General features: G+C 36.0%; 1 protein-coding gene across 1 annotated transcript; it reads left to right on the top strand.

The window, feature by feature from the left end:
- Window positions 1-3,878: 3,878 nt before the first annotated feature.
- On the top strand, window positions 3,879-4,277 carry LOC149190346 (aspartyl protease AED3-like). Its single transcript, XM_089410488.1, has one exon. The coding sequence runs from the start codon at window positions 3,879-3,881 to the stop codon at window positions 4,275-4,277; it is 399 nt and encodes a 132-aa protein (XP_089266614.1).
- The last annotated feature ends 15,790 nt before the right edge of the window (window positions 4,278-20,067 follow it).

Raw genomic sequence — 20,067 nt, forward strand, 5'->3', positions numbered from 1 at the left:
ACAATAAGGGGGTTGCACTAAGAACAGTAAGGGGTTACACTAGTAGTATATGGACCTAACATTCCCCTCTCCTTAAAAAGGAGTTGTCCTAAATTCTTAAGTAGTTCAAGATGCTTCTATATAAAATTATCATCCTCCCATGTGGAATCTTCACTGGGTAAGTTCTTCCACTTGATGAGATAGTCTAAAATTGATCGATTTCATAACTGTCGATTTCTTGTTTTTGTGACTGCTTTAGGTTCCAATATGATTTTTCCTTCCTCGTCAATTTCTGAAAATATTGTTTGAATTGGGAGCTTGTCACCTATGACCTTCTTTAAGCATGAAACATGGAAAACTGGGGGCACTCGAGAAGATGCAGGAAGCTCCAATTTGTATGCCATAGTACCAAAATTTTGTAGAACTTTGTAAGGACCATAATACTATGGTGATAATTTATTATCCTTCTTACCTTTCTTGTGGGACATTCATTAGTATGGTTGTGGTCATAAAATACCCAGTCACCTATATCAAAACTTATTTCTCTGCGATATTTATCTACCTGTTGTTTCATTCGATTCTTCACGAAAGTGAGGTTATCCTTTTTCTTCTTGATATGTCTTTCTATCTTGAGACCTTGAGGAGTGGTAATTCCTGCAAATGCATTACAAGATATGGTCAAATTCATTTATTCTTTCTTTGGGGTTGTTTCTTGGTGTATATCCTCTTCTTTCAACGTTTCGTTACTTTTATTTGTCCACTTCACAATCAATGTAAAATGATTTCTTCTCACCACACTTATGACATTTAGTGCATTTTCTATCACAACTATAACAAAGGTCCTTTTCTCATTTTTCTTCCAGTTGTTGTGGTTTCAACCTTGTCGGTTGTGGAAGGCTAGGAGAAACAACACTTCCATCTTTATAATTGTGAGTGGTAGGATTTCTTGTTGCCATAATTTTCATTTCAATTTTTCTTGCCAACCTGAATTCCTTCTCCAATGAATTAGATTCCCAAAGATGAACCTCATGTTGAATGTAATCCTTTAATGTCCCTATGAAGACATCAATCCTTTACTTCTTTGGAATATAATTTACCCTTATATTCAATTTTTGGAAGTCTTCAATGTGCTATGCCATTGAACCCCTTTTTTTTAGATTTATCAATTGGCTAAAGAAGATGTTTCTCTTTGTATGCTGATAATGTGCTATCATTTACTCCATGAAAGTTGCCCAAGTGACAAGTGGTTTAGAAGAACAAATCCCTTTATACCATAAAAATTGATTTGGTTCTAAATATAAAAATGCAATACATAGTTTCACATCATGTAGATCAAAATATTTCTCCATCTATAGTATCCATGTTAGGTGATCCTTTCCATCAGACTTCCTCATATCGATCTTTGGAATATGGTGGGTCTTCAATTCAATTTTATATTTTAAGAAATCATGATTAACATTTATTTTTTTCTCATCATGAGTTTCCTCTACTACCTTTTCGTCATTTGGAGATCTTTCTTGTAGCAGCTTTGTCCCACCTTCCTTTAAACCTTCCCTGTCCTTCTTCAAATCTTCCATGCCTTTCTTCAAATCTTCTCCCTTATCGTTGATATTAACTTCCATCGCACATATAAAACTATTTATCTTAGCTTCGATCACATTCTTCAAATCATCCATCCAATTTTGCTTACTAGGTGTCTCTATTTTCTTGATTCGAGTCATTCGTTTTCTTGATTTTAGAAGCTCGTTATTGGATATGTTGTATCTATGAAATTTTGGATCGCCAAGGTCTGAAATTGTGACCTGCGGTATCCCTTTATGTCCTCTTTCGAATGCCACCAGTCTGATCAAAATTGAATTCTCCAAGAAAGAGTTATGCCCAATGTCCCAAGATGACCTAATTATATACTTTTTTAATAGAGAAAAATTGTACGAAGTGCCACATCTCACTATTTCAACCTTTCGAACCTGAAAACAATATAAAAAAAAGTATAGTCTGTCCTCTTTCTATAAATTCTTATGAAATTTCAATCTGATGCTCAGAGAGACAATTATGACAATTTTCCCAGGGTCACCTGTTTGGGATGTAATTCAGGAACTTGGAGAAACCCTAAATATCTTGGACCATATCTCGGAACATATAGTGAAACAAGATCTAAAATTTGGGCCCGAGCTTCAAATGGGTATTAATTGCAGAGTCTGAACCTTCGTAGAAAAAACATGATAGAGAAAATTGCACGATGACCTATTTGAGATGGAATTCTGGAGTTTGCAAAAACCCTAACTTTCTTAGATCATATCTCCAAAAATATAGTGAGAAAAGATCTACAAATTTGAACCAAATGTTCAGAAATATTTCGGCTCAATTGAGTTTTTTTTAGCTTTAAAAACTCTCTCTCCCTCTTCAACATTTTAGTGTAAATTGCTTTCATCACTATAAAAAAAGTATGGTAGAATTCTCCATGTTTTGGGGAAATTGGTTTCTATAATTATAAATTCCCTTACCTTTTACATTGGTTATATTGTTATGCTAATAGGGGCATGGACATAATGAGCGAACCTTATTGGTTGATTAGTTGGAAATTTGGTAAGTAGTTGCTTTATGGGGTATCCGTCTCATCAACATAAATCTTATAAGGAATTTAAGTTTAAAAATGTAAATATCATTACAAATTTGTCAATGCTAAGTTTAAAGCTTATGCACTGCTTATCACCAGAACACCTTATTGGATATCTCTGTTTTCATGTGTGTCTCACTGCTTGGTTTCTTGTGATGGCCATATCATTGCCCATCAATGGGAAGCTAGTTCAACTCCGTTATCTCCAACTCTATTATGGAAGATTAATGCACCTCTACTGCTTGATCTTCAAACTAGCACACTAATTTTTTTTAGCTAGTTTCAATAGATATACTATGTTTTATAACAAAAGTCATGTCCGACATATAAACCAGTGACACATTTGCCCATTCAAAGATCCTTGTAGGTGACAGTCACAATATAGAGGTTAGGAATGTAGGGTTTCTATGTGTATTGGTGTATTAGGATCTAATAGACCAAGTTATGGCTGTAGCATGTGGTTTGCAGATTACTTTAGGATTCCTGTTACACACTGATTCTCAAATAGTGGAAAAAAATCATATTATATTATGTCCAAAAAAGCAATGCAATTTGTGGTTTTGAATGTGCAATCATAGAAATTGTACATCTTTCCATTGATACATTTGTTTATTTTATCAGCTGACAAACACTTTGTTATGATGCAATTTAATTTTTTGTTTCGGTTTTTTTGGATAAATTTTTTAGTTAATTTTGCGTTAAATTTTAAAGAGATTTGTTAGATTTACAAATTTGAAATGGTAGATTTCAAAAAAAAAAATATGATGCTATATATTTAAAAACACATTTTAGACCAAAAACCTATAATTTTACGCTAAATAATATCACTAAATTTAAGAGAAAAAAACCAAAACTTAAAATAGTTAAAGTACTTCGTTTGTTATCTGAAAGAATACCTGCAAGAATTAAAGCCGACAACGATAGCCTCTGGTTTTTGAAGTGCTCTATGTCGACTTCTCCTTCGTCCAAAATCAACATAGAAGAAGAGGATGCCAATGGCAACGTCCCTGTTAGGCCGAACTCAAGAGAGTACATAATAAATGTTGGTTTTGGAATGCCCAAGCAAAGCATGTATGCACTTATAGATACGGGAAGTCATGTTGCATGGATTCCATGCACACACTGCAAAGACACCAACACAGCTCCCGCTCCACCTTTCGACTCCGCAAAGTCTTCGTCCTATAAACCGTTAAACAAAAATTCAGAGGCATGTATGACTTGCGGGTAGAAAAGATGTACGAGTTGCGGGGTAGGGGAAATTTTGGAGTGTGAATTTCACATCATGTATGGAGGCGGCGGGTCTAACGTAAGCGGTACGCTTGCTTCGGATGTGATCACCCTTGGCACTCAATATCTCTCTAATTTCTCATTCAGTTGTGCGGAGTCTGTAACGGGACCCAATCAACAACAATCGAGAGTGATGGGACTGGACGGCGGAGGACTTTCGCTGTTGAATCAGACGGAAGATTTGTTTGGCGGAAATTTTTCTTACTATCCTCCCAGCATGGCATCACGTGCATCTTCGGGATTCCTCGCGCTTAGGACAGAAGCTCTCACTTCCACTACCCCTCTGCAGTTCACCACACTAGTAAAAGAACCTTCAAACAATGGTCTATATTACATGAATTTGAAGGGAATCGGCATCGGGAACACGACGGTCAAAATTCCAGCCAGCAGGTGAAGAAACCTCCTAGACTCTGGAACAACTATTACCCATCTCGCTGGTCTTGATTATATGGCTCTAAGAGACACCTTTTAGATCCAGATTCCCAATCAACGTAAGGAATCCAGTCATGGTTTGGATACTTGTTATGACTTGTCTTATTATTCACTCGACGTTCCCACCATAACGTTGCACTTGAATCATAACGTAGACCTTGTTTTGCCAAAGGAAAATATCCTCCTTTCGGGATTGAGTCTCTCTTGCTTGGCTTTCACTTATTATTTGGACCATAATTCTTTTTCCATCCTAGCGGTCTCTTGGACTCTAGTGGTTATTCACATTCCACACCAACCCATACACGATTAGCTGTCCAACAACATTTACACTATCATTTCCTTGTTATTTTATTATTTTGAATATGTGATTCAATTATGGGAAGTGACTTGGGCTCTTCGCCTGAAAAAGTGGCTCAAATACTCGGGACGTTAACATAACACTATGAAAAAGAGTCCTTGGATGTTGGCATGCCCATAGCCTAAAAGTGTCCAAAGGTCAAGTGGTCGAAAAGCTTAGTGGGATCGAAAGGCTAGTTGGCAGAAATTTTGGATTGGTTCTTGAGGGTCATGAGGGTCATAAAGCTGATGTTGAATTTCTATATGGTGTGTTTCTATGAGTTTCACTTCATTAATGTGACTTAGGAGGTCAAATCATATCATAGTAGCCTCTCTTAGCATGTTTATCTTGGTTCACCTGTTGCATGGGTAAATGTGGGAGGAGGGTGTTACAAAGTGGTATCAGAGCATGGTTCACCCCTTGGACTAGATTTTGCTATGTGTTGGTCATGCATGCATGTCAGTTTCATGTGTGTCTATTGCACCTGCATTCCATATTCTTGTTGCATTTGCATGATGTTGATCATGGTTTTAGTGATGTCGTCATGTGGAACTTGATGTTGTTATTTTGGAGTGCATTGTCGTGATTGTATGACTGGATACATGTTGATTATGTTGTTACATGTGTCATTATTGTATGCTTCGTTACATCTTTGTATGTTTGGTTGTATTCTTGTGTGCTTGGTTGCATTTATCTTTCTTGTAGGTTCGGTTACAAGTGTTTTTCATTTGTGCTTGATTATATGTGTTTATGCATGTGTGTGGTTGGTTACACATATTCATGTTTGCATGTGGTCAAGTGTGCAGGGATGTAGTGGTTTTTGTCATGCATGAGATCATGGTATGCATTGTTGTTAAGGTCATGCATTGATGATTGAACCCTAGCTAGAATGATGGTTTCATGGTTATATGCTTTTGTGTTATCTTTCTATATGTTGTCATGATTATGTTATACATGTGTCATGCTGATTTGTTGATCTTGCAGACAAGGTATCCTCACCGAGCTATACTAAGATACATTGGTTTATTGTGATTTGGGATAACTGACATGATATACATTGTAGGAAGAATTATTAAATGGCTAGCAAGATGGAAGACTACAAGGACTCTCTCTATGTATCAAATGAGCAGTATGGTGTTGGTAACTCTTTTGATTTTCCAGATACATTGAGAAGCTTAAAGGAAGAAATAAGGAGTTGTAAGGCAGATAATAACATAATCATGTAGGCACAGGAGAAAAAAGAGAGGTAAATGTAGTGATACTTCAGAGTTGTTTGGATTTGTAGCAAGAAGGACAATGCGAGATCAGCTATGAGTAGGAGGACAAAAGTAACGGGGCATATGGAAGTAGGTCTCATGGTGGTTATAGGGCAGATAGAGAGGACAAGGTTAAAGATGGAAGATTACTGGACACTCTGAAGAGGAGAAGGGATAGACACAGGTATTATTCTAGTTCTGATTTAGATAGGCACTATGATCGTCATCATTATCATCCGTATAGGAGGAGTGATAGGGGATACTTTCCATATGAGTTTAAGAAAGCAAAGACACCTACATTTGATGGAGAGATGAAGAAACCACATGATGTAAAGGCAAGGTTGCTTGGCATGAGGAAGTTATTCGAGTTACATGACTATCACAGAACATGAAAGCCATGATAGCTACATTAAGTCTTAAAGGTAAGGCAAACATTTGGTGGGAAGACATGAAGAATGTCAGATTTATTCATGAGGAAGACTTGACCTGGATTAGGTTTGAGTGGCTATTTCAGAGGAAGTATATGTCAGAGAGATACTTTGATGACAGGGAAAAATAATTTTATGAGCTAAAGATGGTATCCATGATGGATGAGGAGTACATTAGCCATTTCTTAAAGCTACTATGGTATGTGCCTTACTTCACGAAGGAGAAGGCCAAGATTCATAGGTTCATTAGTGGACTACTGGTTCCATTTAAAGACTGGATTGAGTTCGATGAGCCTAAATCATTGGAGGAGACCATGCAAAAGCTAAGGCTTTGCTATGAGAAACTGAAGTTTAGATATGAGACTAAGCCAGATTGGAAAGGTAATGCAAGGAACAAAGGAAAATGGGACAAAAAACAAGCAAGACCTCATGGTACAAATAATAAAGAGAATGTTGCACCATCTAACAAATTCAATGCATCAGATAGAGGACATCAACATCGATCTAAGGAGCATAATAAACATCACATGCAGTGTTGGACTTGTGGAGGGGATCATCACAGGAGAGAGTGTCCACAATATGAAAGATGTAGACCTAAACTATATAGTGCATAGGACGCATAGAATATTTGGGATATTGGTCAAAGTGTTCCTCATATTTATGAAGCATTAGAAAACAAATAGGCAGGCCATAAGGCATCTATTATTGAGATGGACGATAATATTTGTGATCAAGTTATTTCTATTTTGATTGACCCTGGATCTAATTATAGCTATGTTAGTCCTAAATTGGTGGATAAGTGTCATTTTAGTAAGGAATTGCATGTAGAATATTGGTTGTTGTAGTTGGCTACAGGTACAAATAAGTACGTTCACCATTGGGTAACAGCTTCTACATTTGAGTTGAATGGTATTCTTACAACAACACATTTGAATGGATTACCATTGCGATCACACACCATGTTATTGGGTATGGATTGGTTGTATCTTCATAGAACGAAGGTGACTTTTTATAACAAAGCAATTGAATTCTTGGATGACAATGGGGAACCAAGAGTCTAGCAAGGAAAGAATAAAGCCACATCAGTTAAGATGGTAACAACTATGCAAGGAAAGCATAGTTGTAGGAAAGGTTGTGTGTTATTTGAAGTGCACATTTCTAGTGACAAGGGTAAGCAAGTTGAGGATGCAGACTTTTTGAGTAGGTACCCAGTTCTACAACAATTTTGGGATGTATTTTGTGAGGACATATCAGAGTTTCCACCTCACAGGGAGGTCAAATTTTCTATTGAGTTAGTGCTAGGGACAACTCCAACATCTAAATCACCTTATAGGATGAGCACGCCTGAGTTGGTAGCTTTGAAGCTACAATTGAAGGAAATATTGGAAAAGGGATACATTAGGCCAAGTGTATCACAATGGGGCACACTGATATTGTTTGTGAAGAAGAAAAATTGTACTCTTAGATTATGCACTGACTACAAGTATTTGAACAAAGTGACCATCAAGAATATGTATCCATTATGGAGAATTGATGACTTGTTCGATCAGTTGGAGGAATAGTTTTCTCAAATATTGATATGAGATCCGAATATCATCAGGTACACACCAAAGAGGAGGAAATTTAAAAGACAACCTTCCAGACTAGGTATGGGAATTATGCATTTTTTCTAGTTCCATTTTGTTATGATGCCAGCTCAAGAAAAGATAGAAAAGATAGATCAACGCCTTAGAATTCAACCTCTTCGAGGGGGCAACCTCCTTTAAATTACATAAATGAACAATTCTTTCATGATTCAAATGACAAAACCTCCTTTCTATATATAGGAGTCTAAGGAGTCACAATATAATCCAGCCGACCTAACAATAATAATATAAAGCCACAAAAATAACAATAGAGGGATTCTATGGGGCACAGAAATAACAATATGGGGGTAATAGGGGCACAACAATATAAATAAGGGGTATAACTACAATAGTAATGGGGTAATCACTAGTATTATAGGGACCCAACATGCCCCTCTCCTTCAAAAAAGTGTTGTCCTCAACGCTTGAGTAGTTCTGGATACTTCTGCATAAAATTCTCATCCTCCCATGTGGAATCTTCAGCGGATAAATTCTTCCACTTGATAAGATACTCTGAAATTGATCGATTTCGTAGCTGTCGAGTTCTTGTTTCTGTGACTGCTTCCGGTTCCAATATAATTTTTCCTTCCTCATCAAGTTCTGGCAATATTGTTCGAACTAGGAGCTTGTCGCCTATAACCTTATTTAAACATGAAACATGGAAAACTGGGTGCAATCGAGAAGCTGCAGGAAGCTCCAATTTGTATGCCATAGTACCAATCTTTTGCAACACCTTATATGGACCATAATACTTTGGTGATAATTTATTATCCTTCTTAGCTTGCTTTAGGGACATTTGCTTATATGGTTGTAGCCGTAGGAATACCCAATCACCTACATCAAAACTTCTTTCACTGCGATGTTGATCTGCCTGTTGTTTCATTCTATTTTGTGCCAACATGAGGTTATCCTTTAAGAGTTGGAGGACTTTTTGTTGATGTTCAATGTGATGTTCCATTGCCTGAACCTTAGAATTTTCTCTTAAATATGATGTGATGGATGGTGGTTGATACCCATAAAGTGCCATAAATGGGGTCATTTTTGTTGTTGTATGGAAGGAAGTGTTATACCACCATTCAGCTAGAGGCAACCATTTGACCCATTGTGTCTGTTTATCAGATACAAAGCAATGAAGATATCCTTCCAAACATTTGTTTACTATCTCAGTTTGCCCATCAGATTGAGGATGATAAGATGAGCTATGAGCTAACTGAGTACCAAGAAAAGAAAATAATTCTGTCCAAAAATTTCCAGTGAAAATGGGATCTCTGTCACTTACAATAATCTTTGGGTTTCCATGTATCTCTTGAATTGTTTCCATAAATGCAGTAGAAACTGTACTGGCTTTAAATGGATGTGATAATGCACAAAAGTGTGCATACTTGGTAAGTCTATCAACTACCACCATGATGACACTTTTTCCCTCAGACTTGGGTAAACCTGTGATAAAATCCATTGAAACCTCCTCTCAACATTGGCTTGGAATGGATAAAGGTTGTAGTAGACCCGGTGTCTTAATTGTTTCAACTTTATTTTGTTGGCAAACCAAAAATTCCGCCACAAACTTTTGAATATCTGATTTAAGGCCATCCCAAAAAAATTCATTCTTAACCCTGTGGTAAGTTTTTAAAAATCCTGAGTGCCCTCCTAAGGGAGAAGTGTGAAATTCCATAAGAATCTTTTGTTTTAACTGGGAATTCTTACAGAGGTATAAGCGATCTTTGTACCATAACGAATCATTTTTCCAGCTAAATGTATCAGACGTACTGGAATATTGTTGTAGCTTTCGAATAAGTGCCCAAACTTCTTCATCATTCTTCCATTCCTCCCTTGCTTCATTTATCCAATCTGGTTGGATAATAGAAATGGCGCACAACAATGCTTCTACATCCTCATCCTTTCTTGAGAGTGCATCTTCCACCACATTTTGCTTTCCTTTTTTGTAGATGATTTCAAAGTCCTAACCCAACATCTTTGTGACCCACTTTTGTTGCTCTTCAGAGGATAATCTTTATTCTAAAAAGTATTTAAGGCTATCATGATCCGTTTCTACCTTGAAGTGTCTTCCCATTAGGTAGGGTCGCCATTTCTTAAGTGCATGGAGTATTGCCAACATTTCCTTCTCATAAATAGCTTTGCTTAAAAACTTTCCCTTGATTGGACAACTTTCAAAAGCAATGGGTCTTTCATCTTGCATTAGAACAGAACCAATTCCATTTCCTGAATTATCACATTCCATAATAAAGGTTTTTGTGAAGTCCGGTGTAGCTAAGACCGGTGCTTGGCACATTGCCTCTTTAAGATGTTCAAAGGCCTTTGTTGCTTCCGGAGTCCATGAAAATGAATCTTTCTTCAATAATGTTGTTAGAGGTGCTGCTATTCTCCCATAATTCTTAACAAACTTGCGATATTACCCTATCAACCCAAGAAATCCTCGCAGATGCTTTATGGATGTGGGGATTTTCCATTCCTTAATGGCTTTAATTTTGCTAGGGTCTACCTTAACTCCTTCATGAGATACAATATGACCCAAATATTCCACCTCCTGGACTCCAAAGAAACATTTGGATATTTTTGCATATAATTGTTTCTCCTCCAATAGTTGTATCACCCTGTCAACATGTTCAACATGATCCTTCCAAGACTTGTTGTAGATTAGTATATCATCAAAAAATACTAACACAAATTTTCTAAGGAATGGTTTGAAAATTGAATTCATCAAACCTTGAAATGTTGAAGGTGCATTGGTAAGGCCAAAAGGCATGACCAAAAATTCATAATGACCCTCATGAGTTCTAAATGTTGTTTTTGGAATGTCTTCAATCTTCATTCTGATTTGATGATATCCCGAACGAAGATCCAACTTGGTGAAGTAAATTGATCCATGCAATTCATCCAGTAATTCATCAATGACAGGAATGGGGAACTTATCTTTAATAGTGAGCTTGTTGAGCCCCCTATAATCCGGACACATGTGCCATGATCCATCCTTCTTGTGCACCAATACTACTGGAGTAGAGAAAGAACTTTGACTCGGTTGAATTATACCAGCCTCTAGCATTTCTGCAACCATACGTTCAATTTCACTTTTTTGGACATAGGGATATCTGTACGGCCTGATGTTTGGAGGAACACTTCCTGGAATCAGATGAATAGCATGATCATGATCATGCATAGGTGGGAGACCTTTGGGAGTCTCAAATACCTTGGAATGATTGTCCAGGACTTTTTGGAGATCTGGAGAAATAGATGATTCCGATGTGGAAACATCTAGCGAACATAATTGTGCAATTACACCTCTTTACTCCTTTTTTAGAAGCTTTGTCATACCATTAGAGTTGATTATATTTCCTGGTTTCCCTGCAATACCCCTTAATTCAACTTCCTTTCCTTCCGTAGAAAATTTGATGAAAAGTTCTTGAAAATTAAAAGCTATTGTACCCAAGGATTGTAGCCATTGGACTCCTAGTACAACATCAGCACCTCCCATTAGAATGGAAAGCATTGGGCTAGTCAATACATATTCTCCCATGGATAGCTTGATATTATGGCACCTTCCAGAGAAATTTATTGTTCCTCCATTTGCAATCATCACTTGACACTCTGGTACTGGATATAGGAAGCAATTCAATTCTTTTGCTACCCTACAATGAATAAAATTGTGGGTGCTTCCTGAATCAATCAACACTATTACCTTTTTCTTCTTGATTTGTCCTTCTATCTTTATGGTTTAAGGAGTGGTAATTCCCGCCGATGCATTACAAGATATGGTCGGATTTAATTGTTCTTCATCTAGGATTTTTTCCTGGAGTATATCGTCTTCTTTTGACCTTTCTTGCTCCTTTTCTTCTTCCTCTTCACAATCTATGTAGAATAATTTCTTCTCAGCACACTTATGACCTTTAGTGTATTTGCTATCACAACTGTAACAAAGCCCTTTTGCTCTTTTTTCTTCCAATTGTTGTGGTGTCAACCTTATAGGTTGTGGAAGACTAGGGGAAACAACACTTCCATCTTTATAGTTGTGAGTGGTATGCTTCCTGGTTGCCATAATTTTGCTTTCCATTTTTCTTGCTAACCTGAATGCCTTCTCTAATGAATCAGGTTCCGAAAGGCGAACATCATGTTGGATATTATCCTTTAAAGACCCTATGAACACATCACCCTATGCTCCTCTGGAATATCTTTTACCCTTATGTTCAATTTTTGGAACTCCTCAATGTGCTCCATTATTGAACCCTTTCGTTTGAGACTTATCAATTGGCTAAAAAAAGTGTTTCTTTTTGTATCCTCATAATGTGCTATCAATTCTTTCGTAAAAATTGCCCAAGTGATAAATTGTTTACGAGAGCAAAGCCATTGATACCATACAAACTGATTTGGTTCCAAATATACAGTTGCCATACGTACATTTTGTGTGTTTTGCACATTATTGAGATCGAAGAATTGCTCCATCTGTAATATCCATGTGGCAGGATCCTTGCCATCAAACTTCCTCATATCAATTTTTGGAATATGGTGAGTCTTCAATCCAACATTAGCATCTATGGAATCATGATTAACATTTCTTTTATTCTCGTCATGTTTCCTTTAGTACCCTTTCATCCTTAGTGCCCATTTCTTGTAGCAACTTATTCATATTTATCTTCAATTCGTCCATGTCTGTCTTCAAATATGTCTTCAAATCTGCCATGTCTCTCTTCAAATCTGTATTCGAATCATCCATTTTAGCTTCCATGCCCTTTATCTTAGATTCCACGCCATTTATCTTAGCTTCTGTTAGCTTTTGTGAGCGTGACATTTGTTGTACTTGTTCTTGTAATTTTGATATATCATGTAGCATTTCTTCCTCTTCTTCATGAGTCATGCTAGAGATTTCAGATTCCTTACTCAGTGTTTTCATTTTCTTTCCTTTGGGCATCAGTTACCGATAATAATTCTTTACTGTGCCCTTTGAATTCCTTCAAACCAAGCTTACGCAAAAATTTAAAAAAAACTACACACATTTTTTCCCTTTGTAGAAGCCTGATATTGAATCTGATGTATCTATGTAATTTCAAATCATCTAGTTCTAAAATTGCAACCTGTAGTAGCCTTCTCCGTCCTCTTTCTAATGCCACAAGTCTGACCCAAATTGGATTCTCCAAGGAAGAGTTATCCGAAATCTCCCATAGTGACTTGATTTTTGACTAATTCAGTAGAGCAAACTTGTACAACGTGCCACAAGTCACTATTTCGACCTATGGATCTAAAAAATGCATACAAGAAACTACAGTCTGTTCTCTTGCTGTAACTTCTTACGAAATTTCAATCCGATCTTCAGAGAGAAGGTTATGACAATTTCCCCAGGTCACCTGTTTAGAATGTAATTCAAGAGTCTACAAAAAGACCAACTTCCTCAGATCATATCTCTGAAAATATAGCGCGAAATGATATGAAATTTGGATCCAAGGTTCAGCGCTATTTTTTCTCAAATGGGTTTTTTTTGCGAATTCTGAAATGTCACAGAAAAAAGTTATAGCGAAAATGCTACGATGACCTGTTTGGAGCAGCGAAACCCTAGAATCCAAAGCTCTGATACCAAATGTTATGAAACCAGCTCAAGAAAAGATAGAAAAGATAGATCAACGCCTTAGAATTCATCTTTGAGGGGGTAACCTCCTTTACATTACATAAATGAACAATTCTTTCATGATTCAAATGACAAAACCTCCTTTCTATATATAGGAGTCTAAGGAGTAACAATATAATCGAGCCGACCTAATAATAATAATATAAAGCCACAAAAATAACAATAGAGGGATTCTATGGGGCACCAAAATAACAATATGGGGGTAATAGGGGCACAACAATATAAATAAGGGGTATAACTACAATAGTAATGGGGTAATCACTAGTATTATAGGGACCCAACACATTTCCCTTAAATAATTCTCCAACTAAAATTAATAAAATTATGATAACTAACACAATTAAAATAGGGCAACGCATCCTAAAATGAATTAAAATTAAAACAAAAACAAATAGAAATATAACAATTAGAATTAATAAACGATTAGAATTATTAATTAATTAAAATAATAAAATAAATTAATATAATGAAATAAAGATAAATACATATTTTAATTTTAATTAATAAAATTAATTAAAATACATATACATATTTAATTTTAATTAATAAATAAATATGGATATTTTTATATATTAATTAAAATTAAAATATTTAAAATAATTAATTAATTAAATTAAATAAAATTAAAACATGAAACAATTAATACAAATACATTTAAATAGGACAATTAAAAATAATTTAAAGGATCTGTCGGCTAAGCATCTCACATCTCTATATATTAAAGAATTAAGACCAGTCTTTCAACAATTCTTTCACATTCTGAAGATGAACCATTGTTGCTGGTTCGAAACGTCGATCAAAAAAGAATTTGAATACGATAGATTCGGAAGAAAATCTACATATACATTTATGTTCTTAATTAATAGTGTGTTGCGCCTGTATTTGGATAATTTTGTTATTTTGTTCATTGACGACATATTGGTATATTCTAAATATGATGGAGAGCATGTTGAGCATTTAGTAGGAGTGTTGAGGTTGTTGAGAGAGAATCAATTGTATGCGAAGCTTAGCAAGTGTATTTTCTTTTAAACTGAGGTACACTACTTGGGTCATGTTGTCTCCAAGGAGGGCATTGCAGTAGATCCAGAAAAGATAAGAGCCATCATGGAGTGGGTAGCTCGCAGGAATATAGATGAGGTGAGATCTTTCATGGGGTTGGAAGGCTATTATAGGAGGTTCATCAAGAACTTCTCATAGATTTATTACCCTATCATGTCGTTCAAGAGGAAAGGCAATAAGTTCGAATGGACAGAGGAGTGTGGGGCTAGTTTTGAGCAACTTAAGTAGTTGTTGACACATGCACCAGTGTTAAAGGTTGAAAATCCATACGAAGGGTTTATAGTGTGTACAAATGCTTACAAGAAAGGACTTAGTTGAGTCCTTATGCAGGATGGACACGTGGTATGCTATGATTCATGGAAACTGAATGAGCATGAGCAGAATTATCCCACACATGATCTTGAGATTGTAGCAATCACAAATGCATTGAAGATGTGGAGACACTATATTCTGGGTAGGAGTTTTACATTAATGAGTGATCACAATGGGTTATAGTACCTATATGACCAACTGAGTCAGAATGGTAGGCAGGCTCGGTGGTTGGCTATGATAATTGAGTTCGATTTTGAGATCAGGTACATCAAAGGCAAAGAAAACAGAGTGGCATGTGATTTTAGCAATAGAAAAGGAACTCATAGGCTAGGACTTGATCTCCCAATAGAAAGGGAATTAAACATTTCTTTGTCTATGTGGATTCAATTATCATAATCCAGCAAGTAGATAGGCTAAAACAGAACTACGAGAAGATCCAAATTCCAATTCTACATAGGCTAAATCTTCAAATTGCAAGATTTGATAGTGTGGAATTATTTCGTGTAAGGAGAAATCTCATTTTGATGGTAGATGTGTTGTAAAGTAAGGGTGTCATTATGGAACAAGGAATGTTAGCAATAGATGATGGTAATACCTTTTACAAACCTTTCCCATGCTTAGAATGCATTTATTCATGAATATGTATGTAGCAGTTGTACTCATTATTCGAATTAAAATAGGGGACATTATTGAGCTATATTTCTTTAGAAAAAATATATGTGATTATTTTTATGCTATCATGACTATTATCTTAGTTTCTTATGGAATAATATGTATATGCATGCAAGATTTGTGTTAGCTTTCCTTGGAAAGAATATACATTCGCATGCGAGAAGTGACAACATATTGTGTTATATTTATTTATGTATATGCATGCATAAAACATAATAGCTAAAGGGCTAGTTCTTTTAATAAATTTTATGTAATTCACATGCAAGAGGATTATAACTCATGTGTTAGTTCCTTTAAAGGAATTTCTTAAAAGTGGTAGTGATTTGTCTTGTAAGAATGTGTGCTCATGCAAAGGGAAATATTAGTTAGTATGGTATTGTTTATAAAAGTTCATTGATGGTTATACACATATAACTAATGCATATGCAGTGTATTTAAAGGAAACATGTTTCAATAGTTTATTGACATTTCATGTATGCCATGAATAAATATTGAAGATTCGTTATCAATGTTTAATGACAACAACATTGGCAAGAAAAGATCATGACTTGTGCAAATGATAGATTATGTTTAACATTGGGGCAGGTAAAGAATTAATGGTCCATGCAGATGAGTACAAGCTGTAGTATGGTCCACTGATGAAAAAACCAAGCCACAGGGATAAAAAGATTGAAGATTTGTGGGTAAATGATATCACGATAATTGTATTAGATTTTAGCTAGATATGTTGTATTTTAAGTGATATTTCCTTGTAAGATTTTATGAAAATAGTTAAGGTATGGACAACCTTATTAACCATTGGGTGAGGTATGAGAACCCTCATGAGCATTTAATAATAAAATTTAAACGTTTCCTAGTTTTCACCCTATAGAGTTTCCAAGGTATATCGATGTCTAATGATGTAGTTGCCTGTTGTACTAGTTTTATGATGTGGATTCCTTGCATGAGGTGATTTTTATATTATCAAGTATGTGTTTAACTAATCTAGTTAGCAGAATCGTGAAAATGATGCGAGTTTAAATCAAAAATTTTATGTTAATATGGTACAACAATGATTGTTAATGTATATGTAACTTACTATTCCCTTGCTAAAGTACTCTATGTAATGATGAATATTCTATCTAATGGCCAATGAGGAATATGGAATAGTAAATTGGATAGTTACCCATGGGAGAATTGTGTAAAAGAAAATTCTAAATCCATGCTCCTTTATACCTAAAAAGTTAAAAAAAAAATATATTCTCATTTACTTTAGTTCTCTATATAAAGTTGATGTAAAATTAAGGTATAAATTGAACTACTTTATTTATGGGCCACATTAATTTTTTTAGTACTATTTTTTATTTTTTCAATGTAAATATTAGTTTATTATTTTGAAATATAACATGTCATACTATACTATACCAAGTAACAAGCAAAGGAGACACGTGCACATGCATGGACCATCAAGCAAAAACCAAGACAATTAAAGACTCCATGCACTTTTCCATGTAGAGGTAAAGATATGGTACACCACGGGCACACTCATCATTTAATAGCACAATAGTTTGACATGAACACACAGCCAACATGTGCATACTAGCTGTTTCACGTTGATTTGTGTCATGATTCGCCTCGGCCACATCACTATTTTGGGTCATACTTTGTAATAATTGTAATGTAACGTGGAAGCCCTAGAGACCCATGGATGAAGTTACAAAGTCCTGTAAATCGAAGAGTCATGTAAGTCAAAAAGTCATGAGGGAAGTCAAAGAGTCACAAGGGTCAGTTTCACCATTAACTATATATATCCCTCATTTGTTCATGCAAAAGACTTTTCACCTTGGCTCCTCCCACATAGCCTTAAGAGTATGTATTGTTTTCTTTGAGGAGTGAGCAGTGTCTCTAGTGCCACACTATAGGAGTTAGTGATGTAATCGTGTACAGATTTGTCTTGGAACCTTCACTTAATTCAGAAGCTTGTTAATAGGCCAGCACATTTTCACACATGTATTGTATTCATTTGTAATACTATTCTTTGGGCGCCTGTAATGCATGTTTCTTTAACTTGTATTAAGACAATTGAACTATTTCAGTTGCTTTAGTACATATGTCATTGGAAATGTGTTGTATCAGTTGTTAACATTGTCTTGCCCATGTGGAATATTCCGTCGAACACTCAACATATTCATTCTTGTAAACTTGTTATAATGACCATCGCACTCATGTGGACTACTCCACTAGGTGTTGTATGTACTATCTACTCACCTTGTGTTTATGACTTTAGAATTCATGTGGACTACACTACTGGAATCTGCACATGTCCTATAGTGTTGTGTGTCTCTAGCAGAGTTGGAACTATTCCCTTTAGACTTGAGACTCACTTTCACCCTCTCCCTCTACAGTGAAAGAACCTTGACATAAGCGACACTAAGCACTCACCAGGCACATGAATCTCACTGTTTGAAGACTAAGAAAACCACTATCATGTAATCACAAGTAAGAGCTAAGGCATATCTATAAGATAATGGCAACCGATACATCATACCAGATGGGACTCATACACCAAATAGTGTGAGGTCTAGTTAGGACTTCATACTAAAGAGACCAATCTGATGATGGTTTTTTGATGTCCAACCTTAAGGTGGAATCACTATTTTTATGGATTGATGTGGATGGCCTTTAGAAGTCATCGACGATTTTGGGTTGATGTGTTCTACGAGATCCCACATTCATGCTTCGAATATGGCATGGGGGTGAATGGCATAAGACATATTTGGCTCAGCCATTCTATGGTTGGTTGAAATGTGGAAGTCCCATCTCGAGCTTGGATTTTTCATCATCAATATGAGGTTATTTATCCTTGTAGTTCTATGAGTATTATATTGGTTTATATGTGGAGCATATGGTTGTGATTTCATTGGTATTTATGTTGCTATTATGTTGGTGATATATGTGTTTTATGAAAATAACTATATATTGGTCTCATCATGTTTTTACTTGTAAATGAATGAACAATGTATCTATGACCTAATGGATTAAATGACAGTAAATTTGTTAAGGCATCAATGTATCTTAAAGATTCTTAGCTAAGTATGAGACCCTTATGCTCAGATTTGTTATTCACACGTATGGATTACATGTTCATGATATGTTTGATGAAATGTCTGTCATGGCTAGTAGGGGTGCAATCAAGGTGTCATTCAAGTCATAGCATTTATAGTGTCACTTCCTTGTTATTTTACTATTATGAAAACATGATTCAATTATGGGAAATGACCTGGGCTCTAGGCCTGAAAAGGTGGCTCAAATATCGGGGACGCTAGCACAACACTATGCAAAAGAGTCCCCCGACGCTAGCTTGTAGGCCTGTGATAATGTCCAGAGGTATTTGGACACTGACATGCACATAGCATGCAAACATCTAGAGGTCAAGTGGTCCAAAATCTCAAATATCGGGGACGCTAGCACAACACTATGCAAAAGAGTCCCTCGACGCTAGCTTGTAGGCCTGTGATAATGTCCAGAGGTATTTGGACACTGACATGCACATAACATGCAAACATCTGGAGGTCAAGTGGTCCAAAATCTCAATGTTTTATGATAGTGTCCAGTGGTATTTCGACACTGACATGCATATAACATGCAAACATGTCGTACTATACTATACCAAGTAACAAGCAAAGGAGACACGTGCACATGCATGGACCATCAAGCAAAAACCAAGACAATTAAAGACTCCATGCACTTTTCCATGTAGAGGTAAAGATATGGTACACCACGGGCACACTCATCATTTAATAGCACAATAGTTTGACATGAACACACAGCCAACATGTGCATACTAGCTGTTTCATGTTGATTTGTGTCATGAGTCGCCTCGGCCACATCACTATTTTGGGTCATACTTTGTAATAATTGTAAGGTAACGTGGAATCCCTAGAGACCCATGGATGAAGTTACAAAGTCCTGTAAATCGAAGAGTCATGTAAGTCAAAAAGTCATGAGGGAAGTCAAAGAGTCACAAGGGTCAGTTTCACCATTAACTATATATATCCCTCATTTGTTCATGCAAAAGACTTTTCACCTTGGCTCCTCCCACATAGCCTTAAGAGTATGTATTGTTTTCTTTGAGGAGTGAGCAGTGGCTCTAGTGCCACACTATAGGAGTTAGTGATGTAATCATGTACAGATTTGTCTTGGAACCTTCACTTAATTCAAAAGCTTGTTAATAGGCCAGCACATTTTCACACATGTATTGTATTCATTTGTAATACTATTCTTTGGGCGCCTGTAATGCATGTTTCTTTAACTTGTATTAAGACAATTGAACTATTTCAATTGCTTTAGTACATATGTCATTGGAAATGTGTTGTATCAGTTGTTAACATTGTCTTGCCCATGTGGAATATTCCGTCGAACACTCAACATATTCATTCTCGTAAACTTGTT

The sequence above is a fragment of the Pinus tabuliformis genome, chromosome 3_1, assembly GCF_031772625.1.
Source record: "Pinus tabuliformis cultivar Carrire ecotype Pingquan chromosome 3_1, CPIR1, whole genome shotgun sequence".
Classification (NCBI taxonomy): Eukaryota; Viridiplantae; Streptophyta; class Pinopsida; order Pinales; family Pinaceae; genus Pinus; species Pinus tabuliformis.